The 24,800-nt window shown below is 49.6% G+C and overlaps 1 protein-coding gene across 2 annotated transcripts in view; it reads left to right on the forward strand.

The window, feature by feature from the left end:
- Nucleotides 1-16,047, forward strand: part of GNG4 (G protein subunit gamma 4) — a 44,908-nt gene extending 28,861 nt beyond the window's left edge. For both annotated transcript variants that reach the window (XM_074988649.1, XM_074988648.1), the window contains exon 3: nt 13,871-16,047. In XM_074988649.1, the coding sequence (XP_074844750.1) occupies nt 13,871-13,999 (129 nt within the window). In that variant the 3' untranslated portion in view covers nt 14,000-16,047. The remainder of the gene's footprint in view (nt 1-13,870) is intronic.
- The last annotated feature ends 8,753 nt before the right edge of the window (nt 16,048-24,800 follow it).

Here is a 24,800-nt window from a genome sequence, read left to right on the forward strand (position 1 = left end):
TTTGCCATCAGCAGGGGGTGGGGAGCTTCAGTGGGCCATCTTGTATTCCACCCTAGTCCCGTGGCCCGCCGGGGACATCAGCTGAAAGATCCTCCATTGGGCAGTGAGCATAGGCGTGTACTTGGCATGATTCACCCCTACCCTGACACTTGTTCCTTCTGTGGCATGAGGGAGTCCCTGGCAAACATCTGCCTGGAGGTTACCCCCTCTTCTGGCTCCTCCAGGACCTCCTGTTGAGTTTCTGGCTGTACTTTTCCCCACACCTCCTCATCGTCTCACACCCCATCCATGGCCCCAGAAAGTCACAAGACCACCTCATCAGCATCCTCCTGGCTGTGGGCAATGTGGCCGTTTGCAAGACCAGGGAGAGGAGGCTGGCTGCGGGGAGGGCTGCAACTGTGGCGCCGACTTCCATTCCTTGATCCTTTCATGAATCCGGGCAGAGTTCTTTTGGACCGTGTCTGCTGACTCCCTCGACACCTTCAGGGAGCAGTGGCCACTGTCTGGGGCTCTCTGCTCAGTATCCCCTTCCAGCTCTGTTCATGTTTTCTTTGTAGTTGTTCCCTGAATTTGTTTGGGGATAGGTGTGTTTTGGTCTTTTTTTTTAGTGGATTCCCTCCCCCCCCGCCCCCCGCTTGTAACTAAATATAAAACAAAAAAGGCAGAAGGGAAGTTTCATTATGGACAAATAAGGCAAGTCAAAGTACCAGATTAAAAGCCCAATTGTTTGGTTGCATTGCATTTCTGTGCCTCTTCTAAAGTCAAATGAAACAGAAATTTATGTCATAGTAGTATTATCAGATGCTAAAAAACAGTGACTACAAGTCTTTTAGGAAACTGTATTAGCTTAATAGTGCAAGGGTGATTTGCAAAAGAGGGAACAGTTGAGTTTGTGCCTTATTTTTTAAGGTCAAAGGAAACTTGAAGAGGGATATTAAGAGGTTGAGAAAGTGGGGCTCAGTTTAAAGGGTTTCCTCTGCCTTTTTTTCTTTTTATTTTAACCTTAGAAATAGCCCAGATCTGTTATGCGTGCTATCATGACTTTACTGAAAGACTCATTGGTAGTATCCAGATGTGAATTTTTCAGCTGTTTCAGTTCTTAACTGAAGGGCTTGATTTACAGTAGCCCCTGCCTTTTGGAAGGGGGATGCTAATGAGACACTTCAGGATATGCTAATGAGGTGGTACCATGAATATGCAGCATCTCATTAGCATAATGGCAGCTGTGGCGATTCGAAAGTGCCACTTTTGAATCACACATCGTCTGTGTAGATGGGGGCCTTTTGAAAGGACCCTCCAGTCTTCGACAGCCCCTTATTCCTAAAATCAAATAGGAATAAGGGGTTTTCAAAGAGCGGGGGGTCCTTTCGAAAGGCCCCTATATACAGAGGCGGTGCGCAATTTGAAAGTGGCACTTTTGAACCACTGTGGCTTCCATTATGCTTATGATGTATTGCATATTCGTGGCAGTGACTCATTTGCATATCCTGAAATGTCTCATTAGCATCCCCCTTTTGAAAGGCGGGGGGTAGTGTAGGCATAGCCAAGATGTAGGCACACTTGATGTCCTTTTCCCCCAGGTATTAGATAAACTGTAACAGGACACAGTCTCACTACCACACTGCTGGTCATGCTGGCAGTTAGCTCCTTCAGCAGTGCACTTTCTCTAGTGGTGTCTCACCCACCGTTATGCTCCCATTCTCCACCATCCCCACAGGTAGACCCACTCACATTTCTTCTGGATATTCCCTTCCAACTGTGCCTGCTCTGCTGGCTACTGTAGTCCAGCCCCTTCTCCAAACATGAACTGAAGCCTGACTTCTCCTTTGAGGACTCCCTGCAGGTGCTCCATGTAGGTGTGGGCATGTCCCTACGCTATAGATCGGAAGCTTTATAGTACAGTGCCCGCCCCCCCCCGCCATGTTCTGTGTGTGCATAGGAGCCAGCAGGTGATATTACCACATTGAGGAGAGAGTGCATGGCACAGCTCTCTAGTTCCTTTTCTACCATCCTAGGCTGTGGCTGGATGAAGAGCAGCTCTATTTTCCTGCAAAAAGAAGTTGGAATTTTCATTTTGCCTCCCTCCTTTTCCTCATGTTATTATTTGCTATTCATACAGTGATGTCAGATAAGCAGCTGCTGCTGCTCCAGCTATGACCTCTACATCCTCTGAATGACCTAAGATAGTATGTGCAGATGCTAACAGGGAATCCCCCTCACCCAAGAGAGGACAATCCCATGATACCAAGCTGGCTCTGTTCCCCTGTGGGGCTCCAGACAAGAGACTGCTGGGGCTTCCATCTCCTACCACACCCCAAGACTTGCAAGACCTAGCTGTAAGACCCAAACAAGTGGGGAGGCCTAGGCCAAATGGGGCTCGAAAATCTAAAGCCATGGCTTTGCTGGTACAAATACCGTGCTCTGCCACTGGTAAAACTAGCAGATCGAACAGAGCCCATGCTTGACCCTATCAGTGTGGGCGTTTACACTGTTGCATGACATGGTAAGTATCTGCAGCCATCGTTCTGCTTGCCACCTGTGCCTCACTTTTATACTTTTACCCTCTGGGATGTGTTAAGGGCAGCCACAGTACCTTCCACTTCATTTTGGTACTGATGCCTCTCTCCGACAGACTGTATCTGTCAAACATGACAGCCTCACATTCTCCCTATACAGGGAGGAGGAAGTGTTGTCTCTATCGAAGGTTGTCTTGCCTAGGCTTCCCTCCCCTACCAAAGGGATGTGAGAGCTATGATCAATGAGGCCTCAATGGCTCCCTGGCCACTGGCAACCACCTGGTATATCCATGCCTCTCACCTGGCCCTACTGGGATCCTTGAGTACCTTTCGCAACACACTGGCAGCAATAATAATGTCAACATGCTGCTCAGTCCTTTTCAAGGCACACTTCAAATTCATCTTTGGATGTTTCTGAGGATCAAACCAATTTCTCAGTGGTGATGACTCCTATGATTTATCATACACTCAATTGCAGCTCTCCTCCTCTGAGGATATGCCAGTGGTACTGCCTCCCTGTACAGCTGATGACTTCAGATTATTCCAATATCTCTTCCAAAGCATGGCTGACATGCTAGAGATTCCGCTAATGTCGTAGTCTGATACCCAACATAAACTCACCAGCATACCCCCTGCTGTCAGTAAAATTGGCATTGCCCTTGTATGACAAACACCAGCTACCTTTTGCCAGTGGGCAAGAAGGCAGGCAGAACATATGTTGCCTCACAGGGTGTGGAGTTCCTCTTTACACACACCCTACTAATTTCCTCACGGGTGCTGCTGCCAACCAGAGGGATAAATAGATTTTAACTAAATCCTCTCCTGATAAGGAGTGGAAGTGACTTGATAGCAAGGGTGAAAAGGCCTTCTCCTCTCCTGTCCTCCAGCTACACATATCAAACTACATTTGCTGGCAAAATATATGAAAACACATTTGAACAAATGCCTACCTTTATTGAATACATTCCAGATAATAAAAGAGAGCAATTTACAGCTAACACTAGTAAGGGCTCATGCATAGCAAGGACAGGCCTACAGGTCTCCCTGGAGTCTGCTGACACCTCTGCATGTTCCCAAGCAATGGCAGTGGTTATGAAGAGAGCCTCATGACTCCACGTTTCTGGTTTCCCAAAGGTGGATCAGACAAGACTGGAAAACCTCCCCTTCTGAAAGTCCAAAACTCTTGCAGAGTCCACAGACACTTCCTTGCTCTCCCTGAAAAACTCCACCACCACCCTTCACATGCTGGGCATTCAGGCTCTTATGTAAGATGGAAACAAAATAAGAATCACATCCCGCTTACACCATACATATGGTGACGTTAGATAATGCAGCTGCTGCTGTTCCAGATGCGAGGTGTGCAACCTTTAAACAATCTAAGAATGTAAAAGTAAATGCTAACAGGGAATCCCCCCTCATGCAACGGAGGATGATCCCACAAATTCAAGCCTGTTTTGCTCCCTATGAGGGTTCCAGATAAGAGGTTGCCAGGGCTGCTATCATTTGACATGCCCCAGAGGTTGCAAGAACTGGATTCAGCATCCAAATGGCTGGGCAAACCTAAGACTAATGTGGCTCAAAAACCTAAAACCATTGCATCAATGGCACAAACACTGTGCCCTGCTATGGGCAAAATAGTGGGTCCAGCGAAGACCCACGCTTGACCCCATCAGCATGTGCGTCTGTCCTGCCACATGGCAAGGTAAAGGGTTCACAGCTTCAGTACCACAACTGGCTGGTGAGTCTCGACCTTCAGGATGCATATTTCCATCCAGCCCGTATACAGGAAGTACCTCAGATTTATGGGAATTTGGGTGGACAACACTTCCAGTACCTGGTACTTCCCTTCAGCCTCAACGCTTCACCGAGGGCTTTCTCCAAAGTACTGGCAGTAGTGGCAGCTCATCTACACAAGCAGAAAGTATGCATCTCCTCCTATCAGAACAACTGCCTCATAAGATGGGACTCCCCATAAAACACACAAACACCAGTTTGTAAACAAATAAAGTAAAAATAGCAAAGAAAATTAAAACTTTCCTGGATACACTTATCATGCCATCCTTTGAACCATTGGCCACTATGCCACCATAGTAAGTATCTACGAAGGTGGCTCTCACAGTGGCAGTAACATCAGCAAGAAAGATTGCAGAAATTGCAGCCCTCATGGTGGACCCTCCTGTCACCATTTTCACCAGAGACTAGTGGTACTCAGGCCCCATCCAAAGTTTCTCCCAAAAGTTTTACTACTTACCCTTGATATAAGGCAGACAGTTCCATTCTACCTTACGAGAACTACAGCAAGCAGAAAATGGGACAGAGTTTGTGGCATGGTCAGTGCCTCATGCAGGAATGGCTGTTTTGGCACAATGCCTATCCAAGCGGATTGCAGATTCAATTTGCGCTGCATACCAACTTGGAGACAAGCAGCCGCCATGGACCTTAGAGCCCACTGAACACAAGCGATGGCTGCAACAACTGCCTTCCCTGGTAATATGCCGCTGGTAAACATCTATAGAGCGGCCACCTGGTCCTCCCACCATACATTTGTAAAGCATTATGCACTGCAGAGAGGGCATCGATACCTGCCACTGCATTGGCAGATGCTGTTTTACATTATTCCACTTAAAGTCTCCAGTGCCCACTTCTAGCAAGTGGGTACTACTGTGGAGTCACCTACATGGAGCACCTGCACAGAGCACTTGAAGGAGAAGGAGAAATTATTCATGCTGGTGCAGTAATGATAGTTCTCTGAGGTGTGTCCCTGTGGGTGCTCCACAACCCTCCCTCCCTCCCCCCCATAACTGGAGTCTATAAGAACCTCAGGCAGAAAAGGAACAGAGGAGACCTGAACTGCATGCTCTCTCCTCAGTGCAGTGATGTCACCTGCTGGCTCCTGTGCACGTGTGGCACATGGGAGGGGCACTGCTTTGCAAAGCTTCAGATCTTCAGCGCAGGGATGCTCCAACACCTACATGGAGCACCCACAGGGACACATTTCGGAGAACTACTGTTACTGCACCAAGGTGAGTAATTTCTCCTTAGCCACTCTCATCACTGGCATGTGGGGAGGAAACAAGTGGAGCAGGTTTGTCCATTACTCTGAGCTCTGACCCAGGGATCCTCTACTAGCAACCACATACTGCCTTCCTCCAACTCTCTTCTACAGCCTGCTTCCCTGGCCCACTGCCATGGAGCCTCAAGACCATCTCTGTCCTTTGTGTCAGGGCCCCAGCCTGGCAGTCATCAGCTTAGAACTTTCCCAGGCACTGCTGATCCCACCTGATACTGCTCTGTTTTAGACCCAGTTTTATGAACCACTTCTTCTTTCCTGTCCCCTCCAGAGAAGGAGATAGAAGCAAGAGGAGATTGCCCTGCTGTGATCTGTGTAGCAGCCTTTATCTATGGGCTGCTCCAGCAAACCTTCTATTGACTGGATCCCAGTAAGTCCTTCTGAACTTGCTGGAGTTTCTGGCCTGCTTTAACTCCTTCCACACCCAAGAGGGGTATCGGCCTCACTACACAGACATTACCCTAACATTAGTTTAAAAAAAAGTGTTTTTAAATAGTTCACGTATAAGTTCCTACATTATCAGATCTGTCGTCCAGAGTAGACAAGGCCTGAATTTCTAATGAGAGCAAGGAAAATGTTTTTCTTAAAATAAACTTTCTAGGCCACCTTCCTACATCATGAAGAAACAAAAGAGACTCCATTGCACACCACCTTGTCTGTGTTTGCTTTACATTCTGTAACCAACAGTAAGCCTGCTCATATTGAATCAGATTTTATAAGAGCCTGTTCACATAAAAGTTGTGTGGTCCTATGAGTTGCATTTAGAAGTGCCCGTAAGTGCTTCATTGCTGTTTAAATTGTTCTCAAGTGACTAGAAAGCAAGCATCGTGGCCTGTAGGAAAAGCAAGCTATGCCAGTGCACTGAAATCCAATAAAGAAGCTCATTAAAGAGGGGACGAGACAAGACTTTTACTAGTTACGAAATCTGGAAGCATAAATAGTGGTATGTGTATTAGTGTCTGGGTGAATACTGGTGTTGATAACTTATCAAAAGCAGTGGTACAAGCGGTGCTTTTTTTTTTCTTTTAAAATAAAGAGGAGCCTGTACTCAGCTCCATGCCCCCAGCCAGTCTAATGTCTGGGGCTGCTAAGGTGCCAGGTACTCAGTACCAGCAAGTACCAGAACAAAAATGTTCTAGATACAAGTAAATTAAAGTTCTTCCTGATATGGGAGGGGAAGGGCACCACCAGCTAAGGGGGGATGGCATGTGACACACCCCTGCCCCTCGATGTGATTCTGCTCTGCCCTGCCCCCAGCATGGGACCTCCATGCCCCCCCTCCCCATCCCACATTACTTGGGACAAGGTACAGCAGCCACAGGAGCTTCTGGCAGTTATCCTCTGTTCCCCACTGCCTCTACCAGTGGATAAAGGGACAGAACTTCCAGCCCCTCGCCTCCATGGAGTTGTTGCATCTGTGTACAGGGCAGGAGGGTGTGGGGAGCTGACGATCATAACTCTGAAAAATGAATTAGAGTAGAAGAGCTATTAGATTGGTATCATCTGACTACTAAAAGTGTGATTGAACCCAGAGCATGAAATCAGAATGCTGCTGTTGGTAATGGCTCCTACCTAGAAGCCAATTCCAAGATAGCGTGAGCATCACACAAGAATGACTATCGGTGTCTATGAATGATGCTGGTTCTTGGTAACCAAGAAGGTTATCAAAATTGAGGGCATTGAGAGAATGTAGGGCTGCAGTTGGGTGCACCGTAGTTCTTCAACGAACAGAGGCTTGGAGTTCTGTTTGATCTCTTCAATTTCATGAGTAGAACAATCTATCAAGAAAGAATGCTGCAACACATAAGTATCATACTGTATCAGCTATTCCTTTGTTTCCTTTTCTTTTCAAAAGGAAGTAGAAAATATCCCTAAGTGGCTCTGAATAGTGTTATGAGATAAGCTGCGGGGTTGCTGAGAAATGTGTGTGGATCTGTTGATTTTTTCGGATGCAAAGGAATAAGTGGAGTGGGTGTCATAGCAAGGATAGTAATTAGCTACAATCTATGACAAGACAGATGACATAGTAATTGCAGCATTTTCCCCGTCATTTGAAGCTGATAATTATAGTACAGCTAACAGAATTATATTCTAACTTGAGCTGTTTTAATCACCTCTGTTCTGAAACGTAACAGTAAAATTCTGCAGTCCTCCAGTTGATTTCAACATCACAACTATTTGATAACTTTCACAACTATATACTCCTTTTTATAATCCTAAAAAGAGTAGAAAAGCATGATATGTAAAATGAGAGATTAGACAAAACACATATTTAAAAGATCAAAAAAGGGGAGGTGTTAAGAAACCACTCGTTTTGATAACTGGGTTAGACTCCAGTGTGACTGATGAAATCTTACTACTTTAGCCACATCTGAAGCAATTATAAATGAGATTTTATGAGATAAAGGACATACTTTTATAGGGGAAGTAGAGAAAGATATTAATGATCGGTTAGATTAACTTGATTTTTATATTAATAAAAGCAGTTCTTAGTCATGCAGTATTGAATGCCAGCAGCATTCATCTTGAATATTTTAAGGTGAGCAACTGTTATTGACTTTTAAAATCATGTCCTTTGTTTAACATTTGCTAAATTTCAAAACTTATAATGATCAAAGTATATGACCCTGTTATTTGTATATGTTTGCATTAGTAGGACATTGTAGCACATCTCTTGGGTGCAGACAAACCAGTATGTGTTTTGTGTGACTCTGAATCGAGACCTGTGGGTACTTCCATTTGGAAGAATTTGCAGAATTTCATAAGGTTAAAATGAATAGGGTTGTATAGAAATCTCTCTACAACCTGTACATAATAGAGTTGCTAAAACACATAGAAAGGTTAAATGTGATGTACGCATCTCCCTCCCCCAATTCTGCTTTATGGAAAATGGATTGAATAGAAATATGCATCACTTGGAGATGCTTTAGACAAAATATCTCGTTACCTTTTATTTTCAGTGGTATAATTGGCAGGAACTGCATATCCTATTTTTGTGATTTGTGTTGAAGTTGAGAGTATTGTCTACATATTTGTATTCTAAATATTTGCTTCTGTGAAGACTCGACAAGAGAGGTAGCTATCTATGGTGAGAGGATTGCTTGGCAGTTGAATAGTAACACTTGATTCACAATGAGCCTTCATAGGGTTCAATCCACATCTAAGGAACTTAGCTGTGAAGGCTCAGACCAGCATGTGGGCAATGTCTGCAGCCTGAGAAAGGGCTGAATGGTGCATGGGGCAGGTGACTTGCTCTGTGACAATCTCTATCTTGGAATATACTTTTACACAAAGGCATCTACATGAGGGGCATTTTCTGGCAAAACTGCGCTTTTTTGGGGCAAAACTGGGCTTTTGTTAGGAAAAACCGTGGAGCTTCTACCCCCAAAATGCGCTGCTTTGTTGACAGTTTTTTGACAAAACCCAGCATATCCACTGGCAGCGTTATACCTCTCCCTGTTCAGATATAATGCCTCTCTCGACAGCGTTCTGTCGACAGAATAGCAGTCTAGATGCTCTGAGGCCCTTTTGTCAACAGACAGGGCTTTACTGGGCAGCCGTGTTTGCAGAGCTTCCGGTCAGCTGTTCTGTTGAGAGAGAGCCAGGCAGTCTGGCTGTTCTCTGTCGACAGACTGGATTGCTCTTTCAATCTGCTTTTACGTGTAGATGCAATCTGTTGAAAGAAGTTTTGCTGGGAAGTCACTGCCAACAGTGACTTCTTTCGACAGAGGCTTCTCATGTAGACATAGCCAAAGAGAACAGTGGAATTCCCTCCACAGGGGAAGTGTATAAAGAGGGCCGTGAGGACTCCTCTTCCTTTGTCTTAAGCCTGATTTGGAAATTGTCTGACACATCCTAAGAGGGAGAAGGAACTTTACAGTGATCTGGAGACCCTAGTAAGATAAAGAGCATTGGTAAATTGAAGCTATTACTGGTCATGAGAACAGCTCTTTAGAGTAAGAATCTGCATGCAGTAAGTCTCTTAGGGAAGCTAGAATTAGCTATGCGTTTTTCTTTTATTTTAATTTGTCTCTCACTTTGGTCTGTCTGTTTTTACTTATAATCACTTAAATCCTACTGTTTTGCTTAATAAAAATTCTTTTGTTTTTAATCAAGAACAGTGTACATAATTACAACGTGGAGAGGGCTACCACTTTGTATCTCTCCCTTTCATTGACAAAGAGAGCTTACCTGATGAGCCCAGGCTGTGCAAAACTTGTGCAGAGAGAGAGACAGATATATTTGGGCATTTGTTCTCTTTTGGGGTTTGATCTTCTGAGTGTTGTGCCCTACAACTGCGTCCTCACAGAGCTGAGGTAAATCAGTGTTTGCATTGCTGTACAGGGGAATGGTAACCCCAACCCTGTGCTTTGGCTGGGGGGACCAGAGGATCTGGCCCAGCAGAACAGTGGTGGGGAGCCCTAAGCAGCAAGAAGGCAGGTGTCAGTGGCATGATCAGCACGTGGGAAAATCCCAAGGGATCTTCTGTGAGCGCACCCCATCACAATTAGCATTCACAAAATTGTATAACAGGGATGCAGACTTCTATAAATTGTATACTGTAGTTCAAAAACTCAAAACCCGTACAGAAAGTTTCCATTTTCTGTTAATTTCTATGGGACTTTTCCATCGGGACAGAGAGAGTAAATCTTTTTGCCAGTATATTTTAGAAGACTTAGCTCACGAATATGAAAGTACAAAAAATAATAAGACCATTTACTCTAAGATTCAGCTTATAATTAATATTGTATTTATCACAATAATTGGTGACTTCACAAAGACCAGCTTGGAAGAAACACCGTGAATCAAGACTGCTTTTTGTCCTCTGTTTTGGAAAACCATATTAAAGAATGGTCTGGCCTTGTAAGTGCAGTTTAACACCTTTGGTCTAATACAGTCATGTCAAACTCATGTCCAGGGGGCTGCATGTGGCCCGACCGAATTTGCGGCCCATGAATAGATATTAATAAAACAGGTAAGTTCTGCCCACCTGGTCATACACCCTGCTCTGGTACACGCAAGTGGCAGGGGTCAGGACAAACATCAATCCTGGCTCCGTATCCATGTTGTCCATATCCAGTGCATGCATATTAAAACCCCAGGGACCCAAGGGGTTTTAATACTCATGTGCCATATGTAACCCTTCTATTAATGCCAGGTGCCTGCCAGAAGGGCCGGGTTCCACTCGTGGGGGTTTCCTGTCAAGGATACAACCAACCGGCTCGAGCCCCCAGCCAGTGGCCTGGGATAATTTCACCCCACGTGCTGGGTGCCTGTAAGGTGGTTCTCCCCCCTGGCCCTCACAAGCACAGACTCTAAGATAGAAACAGCTTATTTAATGACCATAACCTACCCCAAGGTTACAGTGACAGATGCAGTATATCTAAGCAAAGAAGAGACAGACCCCTTTACGAAGATACCATCCCCATATGCAGTAGAACCAAGTCTCTTGCTGGGGCTCTTGGCCCTTTACCCCACACACAGTTACAGGGTGTACCTCGCACGGTTCAGTCCCGAACCCAGAGCCCACGGATACATCACCAGGGCAGTACTAGCTGTCCACTTGTCTGCAGCAGCCCCTTGCTGCCACCTGCTGGCTGCTCCTCCTACTGGCTGCCCCGCCTCCCCGGTCGCTGTCATCCACCACACCTCCTACCATCTGCCCACCAGTCCACCGCTCCTCCTACTGGCCACCCACCAGTCCACCACTGCTCCTACCAGCCACCCTCTGGTCACTGTCATCCCCTGCTCACACTGTTAAGGATTGCCCTGTGGCAGACCCCTGTGATTTCAGTTCTGCATGGCCCTAGCTGCCACTTTACTATTTCAGCTCTTAATATCTCCAGTGGGCTTTCATGAACACCCTACCATCCAGCTCTATATTTCAACAGGTGAGGAGAACTAGTCAAGCCAGTCTTATAGCTATATAGCCAAGGCATCAACAAGGCTAAGGCACTCAGCAAGCTAGCTCAATTAGTACCCCTCTCTACCTCTCTTACCATGCTTTAAACCAGGGAGCCCTGTGTAATCAATGCCTTATGCATCTATGGCGACGGCCCTGTTCCCCACAACAACCCAGAGCATTGGTGAGGTCTAACAACTCCCACACTGAGTGTCAGCTTAAATTGTGATTTTACAACAACGTGTTTACAATAGACCAACTCTCATGGCTTACTTGCTACCCATTAGGCTTTGCCTGAAAGGTATCACACATGCACACCTTTGCATTCTCATGCAAATGATCTCTGGGAGACACATTCCTCCCAGCCTCAGTATCACACATGCAGCCCTTTGCATTCGCATGCAGATGACCTCTGGGAGACGCATTCCTCCCAGCCTTCAGCAGCGTTGCATTCCTGCTGCCCCATTCCTTACACGTACATGGACAGCCCAAGGAACCGGGATTGATGTTTGTCCTGCCCCCTGCTACTCATGCGTACCAGAGGAGGGTGAGTGACTGCTCTAAGAGGGACGGTGAAACCCCTGTTGGCCGAGTAAGAGAGGGATGCATGTCTGGGGCAGCTGCAGGTAGAGAGCCATGGGGGTGGGTGGAGCAAGGAGAAGAGCACAAGGCAGAGTAATATGGGGAAAGGGAATGGGGGGGTGCAGTGCAAGCCTGAAGGGGGCCAGGGAGTAGTGCACAAAGGGGGAGGCAATGCACACCTCAAAGGGCCTTGGGTTGGTGCGTTAGAGGGCAATGTGAGCCACAAAGGCCATGGGGGGTTCATGCATGGAGGAGGGGCAGTACAATCCTCAAGGGGCCTGGGGGTTAGTGCATTGGGGGCACTGCAAGCCTCAGGGGCGGTGCAATGGGGGCTGCACGGCCATGGGGAGAATACAAGCCCCAAAGAGTCTGAAGTAGGGGGAGAACACAGTGCAATGGGGGATTGTAGTGTAAATCCCAGAATGTGTGAGAAGGAAGTGCAGAGAAATTGGGGTTGGGGGGACTGCAGTGTAAACTGGAGGGGAGAGGGTCTAATTGGGAAAGAGGAATACATTGTCTCTCCTTTAGTGGAATTGAAAGGAATCTTTCTGGACTTTTGATAATAGCCACAGAAGCTGAGAAATCCTGACCTGGTTTCTCTCTCCATCACCCCCATCCCACTCAGCACTCCTTTCCTCTCTCTCTGTTCCCTCTATTCAGGAAAAATATTTGGATTGTGATGTCTTCTATGGCTCCCTAAAAGGGAGTGGGGAAAATGGGAATTCCTAACCTCTGTAGAGGGAGAGCGGCTGCTCTTGGGGCAGGGGAGGGGTTTCACTCTGTTGTACCCACCCTGCACAAAGGTGAGAGGGCAATACATAAACCCAGCCAAAGCCTCATTCAAACCTGGTCACAATGATTGACAAAGCAAACCCTATACAATTAAAATGTGCTGACTTAGTACACCCTTAGCAACATAACACTGGGGCGTTTCACAGGGAGCTGGTGGTGATCAGTTTCTCTCTGCTATTATCATTCTCTGCGTCTGTACAGCTCCTTTCTCCTCAGGTACTGCTTCTTTGTATTAACTCTTAACTGTTGTTCCTTCCAGCCACAAATCTCAATGCCCATTCAGCTGCCACTGATTTATTGGCATAATGTGATGCTCATATTGGAGAAGATCCCCTTATTATTATCCCCTTACTCATGCTGGTAACTCATGACTTTCCTGTGTGGTGGGTTATCCTCATTTCTAGAGATGATGAAACTGACAGCACACAGCGTGCAGTGCTAGCCACAGAACACAGGTGTCCTGACACCTGCCTTTGTGTGCTCTCTGCAAAACCGTCTGTACCTTCTTTCTTTGAGAGATGTTTTGTCTTTTTCTGAGTCGGCTTTTCTCCCTGGTCTGCTTTTATCATCCACGTTTTCCATCTCTTTCTTCCCTCACTGCTAGGTGCGTCTTTTCTCAAATTTTCTGAACTATTGATAAATTATAAAACAATAAAATTCATATTAAATGCTCAATTAAAATTATTGTATTATATTCAAACAAGACCTGAAAAAATATTTTAAAATATACCTGAAACATAATCTCTAATAATAAATAATTATTACTTTCTGATAGAAGTTCATTTTTTTTTGGTGGCCCTAAAAGCTATCAGTTTTTGCTTGTGTGGTTTGTAAGCTCTGAGTTTAACATGCCTGGTCTAATACCTTGAAAAGTGGATACACTATTCTGCTGCTGCCTTCATAATGTGAAATTCTGATATTATATGCTTAATGGGAATGTTAAAAAAATGCTGATTATGTCAGTATCAGAAGTCTAATGATGGTTATCATTTTCTTTGCTCCTATTAGGTATCCAAGGCTGCTGCTGATTTACTGGCATACTGTGATGCTCATATTGGAGAAGATCCCCTTATTGTACCAGTGCCTGCATCTGAAAATCCGTTCAGAGAGAAGAAACTCTTTTGTACTATTCTTTAAATCAGTTTGTAATTAAAAATGTCCTTTGTTTAAATCCATTACTGAAGCAGCATGCTTTTAACATTAGCTTTCCTGTGAGTTATCAACATTTAAACCCACAATTACAGTATTTTTAGAAGCACAATAAATTTTTATGGTAAATAAGTGGTTTACATGCAGATTTAGGATACCCTCACTTTCCTGCAGTGCATAAGTTTAGTAATTTCAATTGTCAGTAAAGATTGTTTTGGTTTTTAACAAAAGAACCAAATATAATAATAAATGGTACATATCTTTGCTGGTAATAGATTTTTCTGAATCCAAAATGAGTCACACAGATTCTTGAACCTATTTTTAACTTTTGTTTTCTTAGGATGAGTAATTTATTTTCATTTGTCTTTCCAGATTTGTATCTAACAAATGCAGATTGACCTCTGTTAAAGCAGAACACCAGTTACTGCTTTAATGCTGCTTGGAATGGTCAGTCCTGCACAATAAATGGTATTTATAAATGTGGTTTTAGTGAACATTGTAGCAAATTTGACTATAGAATCTGGTGGAATTAATCAACATTTTGACCCTGAAATTTCCTTTACTGAACAAAATAAAAGAGCACACAACATAGGGCCTGCTTTTTACCTTTATCTTAACTCTGTGCCAAGAAGACTTATAGAAATACAAAAAGCCATTTGTGTCTCATTCTAAACTTGTAATGGTATAAACTTTTGTAACAAGCTTTTGAATAAGTATCTGTTGATTCTTTCAGTTTGGCTGTGCTGTGGAGGATATTAAGACGCAGCTTTTGAACAAAAGTAAAGCAGGCCCTTAGCTAATACTTACAGTCTGTGTTGCAAGCAGCAAAGCCTCCAATCTGCCATCTGTGAGCAAAGTGTGAAATATAAATACTTTGTTTAAAATGGATGCATTTAGAAAATAGATGAGGATATGCCCTGAGCATGAGTAGTATTATCTTTCACCTTAATTGTTTACAGTTACGGTCTGTGCTCCCTGACTGAAATAACCACTACAGTGTTACTTATTTTTCAATATCTAGATAATCCCTCCAGAACTAAATGTTAAGGCATTGGGAATGGGACGTGCAGATGTGTCACAGTGCCTTGAAGATTGTTCCAGAAGACTTCTGTAGGTTAGCAGTGTGTGAAAGTGTAATGCTTCAGCCAAATCCTGCTTCCATTGATGTCAGTAGTAGTTTTGTCACTGACTTAATTATGAGCTGGATTGATTTTTTTTTCACCTGCTTTTGTTGTTATAATAATAAACATTGAAATTCCCAGGAAAAAATAAATGAAATATGAAAACAGAAGTCCCCATATCACAGATAGCTTATTGTAAGTGTAGCAAAAATTGTTTTCTGAAAGCATTTTTTAAAAATTGTGTTGTTTCTTGCTTATTAAAATAATTTAGGGAAACCTTTCTACATAGAAAATTATGCTGTAACTTTGATATGGTTATTCTCATTACCATGGTACCACGTTTATTTATCCTCACTCAATGCGTACAGTTTTAATAGAACAGAGAATGAGGGGAATGTAGGTCACACGGCTGTATTCTCAAAGGTTTTGTATGAGTTTGCATTTGTGGTTCATTAATACAATCTCATCTAACATTATAATATTGCAACAGCATAAATAGAATTCTTGTTTTCTATTTCAAATTACTTATAACATCTGCAAATCAAGTGCACTTGAACATCATTTTTTAAAACGCTGATTTACAAAAATCAAGCCTGCTCATTGGTAAATTTATATTGAAATGAAAATAAGTACTTGTTTTGTGCATGATGAGCTGCACATGGAAACCCTGATGGAATTAGTCTTAAATGTCTCTTTTCTTATTTTCTAATAACCTCCTAGCATGTTTGTAACAACTTTCATCCCCTTGGACAAAAATCAATCCAAGACTCAGACAAATCAAAATAATTAACTATACCTACTGAGACTTTTCTGTGCTTACAGTAAAAAGAGGCTATATATGTAAAGTGTACTTGGTGTGTGTATACAGTATATCTTAGGAGAATATACCGTGAGTACATAATTTCATTTGTAAGTGGGGTAGCCTTCTCCTGTTTTCACAGACTGCTTATGTTCTGTTCAACAGTTTGAATGAATGTATACCATGGGCAAATGTTGCCTAATTAGAAGGACCAGGTATTACGGTGTAGTGGTTACTGTTCTGAATCACTTAAAAAAGTGTTAATAACACCTTTATTAAGGGTTAATAACAGAATATACTTTTATTCCTCTCTAAAGCTAAGAGTGGAGCCAGCTTTCTGTCTTTGCTTAGGCCATTACACAACTCTGACATTCTCAAGAATGCTCTTTCAGTCACAGACTTTGGCCATGTTCCTACTGGATTTTTTTATTGCTTTACCATATTTGCCACAATTCACTTCAGCTTTTTTTTTTGAGAGATGGAATTTAGTTTCATGTTGGTAATTTTTTTCCGACACTACTTTCGACCATCTTAGCTCCAAAAAATACGGCTATGTCTACACTTGCCCTGAACTTCAAAGGAGTCACGATAATCAGGCTGATGGGAGATTGCTAATTAAGTGCTCCAATGAATATGCAGCACTTCATTAGGCTAATTCTTCCCCATGGCAACTTTGAAGTGTTGGCGTGTTGTGTAGTTGCGGGCACTTCTAAGTGTAGACATAGCCTACTTGTCTCAGAAACTTCCCATGGAAACTTATTTGAAAGGTCTTATGCTCCTCCATTCTCCACAAAGGGGCTTCAGCTGCTCAGAGAATGTATTCTGTGTCTAATCTGTGACACAAATTTACAGGTTCTTGTTCACATGATTCCCTATACTGCTCTGTTGCACATGAAATAATGCAGCCTGCGACTGGGATTGGAGATCTTCAACAGCAGTGTCCATCAGACCACATATGCACACTTCTTATCCCCTGTCATGGGTTGGATCTGTATACATAAAACATTTTGTGGTCCAGCTGTGCCCTGTTCTCTCTCTATTCCATTTGGTCTGGGAAGGAATCTGCAGCAGACCCTGTTTCTCCTTTTCATTGCTAGAGGGTGTTTTACCTAGTTATTACTTCCTTTCTCATCCTCTCCCTTAATTTTTTCTCTGTTATCTTACCCTCCCTGTTAAACATTCATAGGTTAGGTTTCTGTTTTCCTGCTTCCAGCCCTTCTCAACTGGGAAACTTCCACCCTGCCACACACACTCCTTATGATCAGTTCCAGGTTTAAGAGCTGTCCTCGCCCTACTGCCCAAGAAGGGGGACCCCCGTGACCTTAGGAATCGGCATCCCATCTTGCTCCTCAGCACAGACTACAAGATCATTGCTAAAGCCATCTCCCCCCGCTTGGGGTCCGTGCTGCAGGATGTGGTCCACCCCGACCAGACCTACACCGTCCCAGGCCGCACCATCTTCCATCATCTGTACTTAGTCTGAGATCTCCTTGAGCTTGGGTGTAGGGATGGCCTGTCGTTTGCCCTCCTGTCCCTGGACCAGGAGAAGGCATTCAACAGGGTGGAACATGGCTATCTCCTGGACACCCTGCAAGCCTTCAGCTTCGGGCCCTGCTTCGTTGGGTTTCTCTGGGTGCTGTAAGCTGCCTTGGAGTGCATGGTCAAGCTCAACTGGACCCTGACCACTCCAGTCAGCTTCGGACAAGAAGTACGACAAGGCTGCCCACTCTCAGGACAGCTTTACACTCTGGCTATCGAGACCTTTCTCTGTCTCCTTCGTCAGAAGTTGACGGGATTGGTGCTTCAGGAGCCCAGGGTGCAGCTGCTCCTTTTGGCGTATGCTGACAACATGCTGCTCGAAGTCCAGGACCCAGGAGACCTGGCACGGCTGGAGGCTTGCCAAGCTGTTTACTCGGCAGCCTCCTCCGCCCGGGCCAACTGGATCAAGAGCTCCGGCCTGGTGGTCGGGGCTGGATGGCAGACGAGCCACCTCCCACCCAAGCTTCAGGTCATCTGGTGGAGCACGGGTCCGCTGCTCTATCTCAGCGTCTGTTTATCTGCCACGCATCCCTCCCCGCCAGAAAACTGGCAAGGTTTAGGGAGCAGGATGTTTGAGCGGTTGCAGAGGTGGACAGGACTGCTCCAGTGCCTCTCCCTATGTGGGAGGGCACTGGTACTCAACCAGCTGATCCTGTCCATGCTTTCGCACCATCTCAACACCCTGGTCCCACCCCCGGAGTTCCTGGTCCAACTCCAGAAGTTGGTTCTGAAGTTCTTTTGGCCAGGACTGCACTGAATCCCTGCAGGGGTACTCCATCTCCCCCCAGAGGAGGGAGGGTAGGGCCTGATTTGCCTATGCACTCAGGTCCATGTCTTCCGCCTCCTGGCCCTGCAGGGACTTCTCAACATCAACAGTGCAGATAGTCTGGCATGGAGTACGCTGGCGCACGCTTTCCTCCGCCGTTAACCGAGGGCTCCGATACGACCAGCAGCTCCTTTACTTATCCCTGAGAGACCGTCCGTGAGGCCTCTCAGAGCTGCCAGCCTTCTACAAGGACCTCCTCCACACTTGGCGGCTGCTTGCATCTTCCAGGTCCTTAGGGGCCGCCACAGGGGAAGACCTCCTCGCGGAGCCCCTGCTACACAACCCCTACCTTCGTGTGCAGGCGGCGGAGTCTCCCGTGGTGCACCGGAGGTTGGTCCTAGGTGGAATTACCAGGGTCGGAGACCTCCTGGACTACGACCGGGGGGACAGGATGGAGGCCCCGGCGCTCACTTGGCGCATGGGGCTCTCCACCCTACACTCCCCCCGGCGCATATTCGAGGAGGTGAAGGCCGCCCTGCCACCTACTGCTCATGTTTACCTCGGTCGGGTCCTGCGAGAGGGTGCGCCCCGCCCCCCTCTTACTCCTGGCCCTCCGGATCTCTCCGTGGGCCCCTGGCCTCGTGACCCCGCCTGCCCCCAACCTCCTCACCATCCCAGCTGGCTGCACACTTTGCAGCTGGTCCCCTTCCGAACCGTGCCCAGACATCTTTTGTACATGCCTGTGCTTCACACGCTCCACTTCCCCACCCTTGTGTCCCGCCCCAACCACAAATGGCGGGACCTCCTAACATCTTCGGAGGGTGGGGAGCCCCAGTGGGCCAGCCTCTATTCCACCTTGGTTCCATGGCCCGCTGGGGACATCACCTGGAGAATCCTTCACAGAGCGGTGAGCACGGGTGTGTACCTGGTGCGGTTCACCCCTACCCCAGACACTTGTACTTTTTGCAGCATGAGGGAGATCCTGGCGCACATTTATGTCGAGTGCACCAGGCTGCAGCCCCTCTTCTGGCTCCTCCAGGACCTCCTCTTGAAGTTCTGGCTGCATTTTTCCCCACACCTCCTCATCCTTTCACACCCTATCCGTGGTCCCACGAAGTCGCGGGACCTCCTCGTCAGCCTCTTCCTGGCTGTGGCCAAAATGGCCATTTACAAAACTAGGGAGAGGAGGCTGGCAGAGGGGGAGATGGGCAACTGTGGGGCCTACTTCCGTTCCTCCCTCCGGTCACGAATCTGAGCAGAGTTCCTCTGGGCGGTGTTCACCAACTCCTTGGACACCTTTGAGGAGCAGTGGGCGCTGTCCGGTGTTCTCTGTTTGGTGTCCCCCTCCGGTTCCCTCATTTTGAACCTTTGACCCTCACCTCCGTCCCTGGTTTTCTTTCGTTTGTCCCCCGAATCTATTTGGGGCCAGTTCTTATAGTAGGTCCCCTCTCATCGTGAGAGGGGCCTTTTAATCGTGGGTGGGTTGTGCCCGCCCACTCCCCTGGTCTCCAACAGGTTTTCTCTCTTGTCCTGTAATCCTCCTGGTAGGCTTCTGCAGGGCTGCCGTGGGACCTCCCCTTGGGGACCCCACAGTTGGCAGGTGCGGTGCTGCGGGGTGGGCAGCCCTTGGCTGCTTCAAGCCCCCATGGGGCTGTCTTTTTGGCCCCCTTCTTGGGCCAGCTCCTTCCTGCCTTGGGCAGGCTGCTCCTTCCTCCCCCCACTCCCCCCTTTCCAGCTAGTTTCCTCTGGAGCTGCTAGGTTGGTGGAATGTGGGGGACTCTTGCCCCCTGCCCCTTGGCAGGAGGGCCCCCCGCCCCTTGGCAGGAGGGCCCCCCCTTCCATCCCCTGGGGGGAGACTGCTGGTCCCCTATTTGGGCCCTCCCTTTCATCTGGCAGCTGCTGCATCCTCACTGCTTTGGAGGAGGTAAGGGGCTTACTTAGACGCCGGTTGGGCTTCCCTCCATAGCCTCCTGAGGAGTGGCTTGGGGAGGGTTGAGTTTGGGCGGGGCCCCTCTCCACCAGGGCTCCAGAGGGGTGGCTGCATAGCCAGGGGTGCGGTGTTAGGGCTTGATCCCTGCCCCGCCCCTGCAGCCACCGCTGCCCTTACTGCCCTCCCCACACCCAGCTGCTGCCACTGGGGCCCTCTCCATCTGGGCCCCCCCCCCCAACTATCTGCCCCTTCCTCCTCCCTCCTGCTCCGTGAGGCTCTGCAGCAGCTGCTGGGGGCCCACCCCTCAGGCACCCGTGAGCACATTCCTCACTTCAAGGCCCCGCCCCCCTTGGTCGGCTTTGCCACCCCTCCTCTAACCTCCCCCCTTCTGCGTGCCCACGCCCCCCGCTTTTTGTTTGTCAGGCGCCTGAGCCCCCCCTTTTTCTCACTAACACCCCCACACATGCACATACTTTGAATTTCCCCCACGTCCCAGTGCAGAAACAGGAGCCATCTGTACCATCTTGTGCTGGGAGTTGTGGCCATTTCTGTGTTCCCCTTTCCCTGAGCTCACTCCCCTTCCTCCCTTCCCCCTGGCCAGTGGGGGAGGGGTAGCTCCTCTTTCCTCCTTCCTTTCTTCTTTCTCCTCCCCCTTCCCCCACTCCTTCTAAAAGGCCCCCACCTTCCATAATTCCCTCCTTCCTATATCCCCCCCATCATGGCCTCCGTGCCCACTGGGGGGTCATCTGGTGATGCTCCCCCCCCGCCACTGTTACCCCTCCCACCCCTGAAATGGTGGCCCACTCGTCTGGGGCTCCTGCCAACCCTGCCGTGGCATCCTCCAGTGACCCCGCCCTGAACCCACCTCCCCAAAAGGGCAGAAAGGGCCGGGGGAAAATAAAAAGCAAGAGCCCCACCCGGAGGGCAAAACCTCCCCTGGTGGGGACTCTCACCCTGGCTGCCAAAACACCCACTGCAGCCCACCCTTTCCCCCCCCCACACTCCTTCCACCAATCCTGGGGGCTCTGACTCCTCGGTCCCCAGGTCGTATGCCCAGGTGGCAGGCGCCACCTCGCACCCTGCTCCTTCCGCCTCCACCAGGACTACCTCCCCCGATGGTCGCGGGCCCTTCCCCGCACTCACCAGGAGGTATGGAGTCCGCTGCCTCCTGGTGGCAGCCTTGCCCCACGTAGAGACCAATGTGTGGCCGCTGGCACAGGTGGTGGGGCCCACGGCCGTGGTGGCAGCCTCCCAGATGTTCGGGAAGATCGTCTTCTTCCTGGTGTTGGAGGCCGCTGCCCAGGAGGCAATGGAGAGGGGCCTGGCAGTTGGGGGCGTCCATGTGCCCCTGGAGCCACTCGAAGACCTGGGCGTGCGGGTAGTTTTTTTCATCTGTCCCACCCTTCCTCCCCAACTCCGCCCTTCTGCCGTTCCTTACTGCCCTGGGCCGGCTGTTGTTGGTCCTGAGTCCCCTCCCACTAGGTTGCAAGGACCCCGCCCTACGGCACGTGCTCTCCTTCCGCTGGCAGGCCCGTGTCCAACTGTCGCCAGCAGCAGCACGGGGCAGGGTAGCTCAGGAGGGGACTATACTGGTGCCCTATCAAGGGGCCCAGTACCGGGTCTTTTACATCCTGGGGGAGGCCCGGTGCTTCATGTGCTGGGCAGCGGGGCATGTCCGGAGGGATTGCCCCCAGCCCGGCACGAAGAGGAGCCCGGGACCGCCTCCTGCCAACCCGGGGGGTGCCAGCCACAAGACCGGTGACACCCCAACTGCAACAGGCCCTGGGACCACCCCTCCTCCTTCTGCCCCAGATGGAACCACTGCCACTCGGGCGTTGGAGGACACCTGAACGCGTGGCGAGGGGCCCGAAGAATCGGGCGCCGGCGCCCGAGTGGGCACTAGAGCTGGGCCCGCAGAGGAAAGGGAGGCAGGGCCAGCGGCAGAACCCGGACAGGGCCCACCACAGGGTGGGTCGTCCCTTTCCCTTGCCGCCCTGCCCTCTCTTTTCCTCCCTCCCTCCTTGTTGTCCCCATCCCCTGGCCCTTCCTCCTCTACCTCCCAGGCCACCTCTTCGGAGGACTGGGTGCTGGTCGGGGGGGAGCGGAAGAAAAGGAGTGCGCGCGCCTGGCACTCCACCCTGTCGAGGGACGGGGTGGATGTGCCACACAAAGCAACCAAGAGAGCCGCTGAACCCCCGGCTGCTGACCATCCGCTGAGGGTAGCCAAGGCCGCCGCGACAGCGATAGAAGACGTCATTCCTTCTGCCCCGGAGCTGGAACTCAAAAAGGCAGAGACGGTTTCTGCTGTCCCCTCGCCCTCCTGCGACACCCCTCCGGCCACTACCCAGATTGCCGCTGCGGAGCTCCTGGAGGAGGTGAGCCTGGGCCTCGCCCTCCTCTCACAGGAGGTTGAGGCCCTGAGTCTTACTCCGGCAGCCCTGGACGCAGACGGCCTACTATTGGAGGCCTGCGGGCCATCCATCCAGTCCCCACCACTCCCCTCACTCTCCTCCTTGCACACTAGTGACCTCCCAACTGCCAACCCCCTTGCTCCGGGACGTCGCAGGGTGCGAACTGCCCCCTCAGCCAGGGATGACCTCCCAGTGGGGGTCTGCCAGCCCCTGGACGTCCTGGAGGAATTAGTGCTCTCTCTGTCCCCCCCATTCCCCTCCCGGAACTGAAAACCTCAAAACCCACCCCTCCACTTTGTTGGTGCCTGCCACTGAGCACGCGGGCACCTTGCCCTTAACCCCTCCTCCTCTCCCACCACCTGAGGAAGCCCCCCCTCCCGATACCCCTTCCGTTCACATCCCGCCCATGCTCCCACCTTAGACCCCGCCTCGCCCCTACCCCTACTCCCTCCTCCAATCAATGTCCCGCTCCGGACCACACAATCTGACCCCCTCCAGACCCTCCCCCTCCTCCTTTTCCCCCACTCCCTCCTCTCCCTCCTCCTCCCCCTCCCCCTCCTCCCACGACCCTTACCCTCCCCTTATAGCCCCCATCCCCCTGCGCCTACCCTTCTTCTCCCCACCCCTCCCCTCGACCCCTGCCTATTTATAACCGCCTCTGAGGCTGCGACTCCTCAGGAGGCCCACCTTGCATCACACTCTCCCAGCACTTCTGGGGCTGCTGTCCCTCCGCCGCCCCCATCCCTCCCAAAATTAGACCCCAGCCCCTGTCTAGACCTTTTCTCTGGCTGCAGTGCCCAAAAGAACAAGAGGCCGATGGGTACTCAGGACCCCGAGGCCTCAGCACCCCACGCACTGGTGGGCGAGATGTGCCAGTTCTTGGAGGATGTCCATGGCTCCAAGAACAAGGTAGCTCTCTTCCTCCGCACTGGGGTGATTTCCACTCCATCTTAGAGTCCATGAGGGCCCTTCTGAAGGAGGGCAAGGGGACCGGGAGGAGGGATGCCACAGCCTACCAACGGGCCCATGGCTTTTATGATGCCCTAATCGCTTTTGAGGTTGGTCATGGTTTGCTGCGTGGCCCCACGGGGACCGTCCGTGCTCCCTCCAGCGAGGATCCTCCCCAGCCCTCCAAATGGCGCCAATCATCTTTGTCACTCTAAATGCCTGGGGCTGCAGGTTGGGTCTCCGCAGGTGCTGAGCGCTCTCCTTCCTTTGGGAGCGGGGGTACTCGGTCACCTTCTCGCAGGAGACCTACACTACCCCAGCCGCTGAAGCCAGTTGGTGGCTGGAGTGGGGAGACGAGGTCTATCTTAGTCACCTCTCGGCCCGCTGGGCCAAAGTAGCGACCCGGTTCTCCCCAGACCTGCAGCCCGAGGTGTTGGGGAGCGTCGAGGTTGTGCCAGGCCGCCTGCTGTATCTGCGGGTGCAGGTGGAGGGGCTGCCCCTCCGCCTTCTCAACGTCTATGCCCCAACACTTGGCGCAGAGAGAACACCCTTCTTCCGGCAGGCGGCGGCCTTCCTCGACTCCATCAATCCTTGCAAGTGCCTGGTCCTCAGCAGGGATTTCAACTGCACCCTTGAGGAATGGGACCACACGGGGATTGAGCAGTGCCCGGCCGCTGTGGATGTCCTCAGGGAGTTTCTCAACCATCGCTCCCTGGTGGACGTCTGGCGCAGCCACCACCCGGATGAGGACACCGTCTTCACCTACGTCCAGGTGGTGGGCCACAAATCCGTACATTCCCGGTTGGAACGCATCTACATCACTCAGCAACATCTCTCCCGGGCCCGCTCCTCCAGCGTGCAGCCAGCCCCCTTCTCAGACCATGATCTGGTGGCCGTGAAAGCTTCCCTCTCACCGGGGAAGCTGGGGTCGGCCTACTGGCACTTCAACAACAGCCTGCTGGAGGACGTGGGCTTCGTGGCGTTCTTCCGGGAGTTCTGGCTGGCCTGGCATGGGCAACAGCGCACCTTTCCCTCGGCATGGCAGTGGTGGGATCTGAGAAAGATGCGCGCGTGGCTCTTTTGCCACGACTATACCCGGGGGGCCAGCCGGCAGCGGGATGCGTTGATAGGGAAGCTGGAGCGGGAGGTTCTTGAGCTGGAGAGGCGCCTAGTCGCCAACCCCGGAGATCCATCCCTCTGCGTCACGTACTGGGAGAAGAGGGATGAGCTCAGGGCCCTTGATGCCCTTCGGGTACAGGGGGCCTTTGTGAGGTC

This window comes from Carettochelys insculpta, chromosome 3 (assembly GCF_033958435.1).
Source record: "Carettochelys insculpta isolate YL-2023 chromosome 3, ASM3395843v1, whole genome shotgun sequence".
In the NCBI taxonomy this organism is placed as follows: domain Eukaryota; kingdom Metazoa; phylum Chordata; order Testudines; family Carettochelyidae; genus Carettochelys; species Carettochelys insculpta.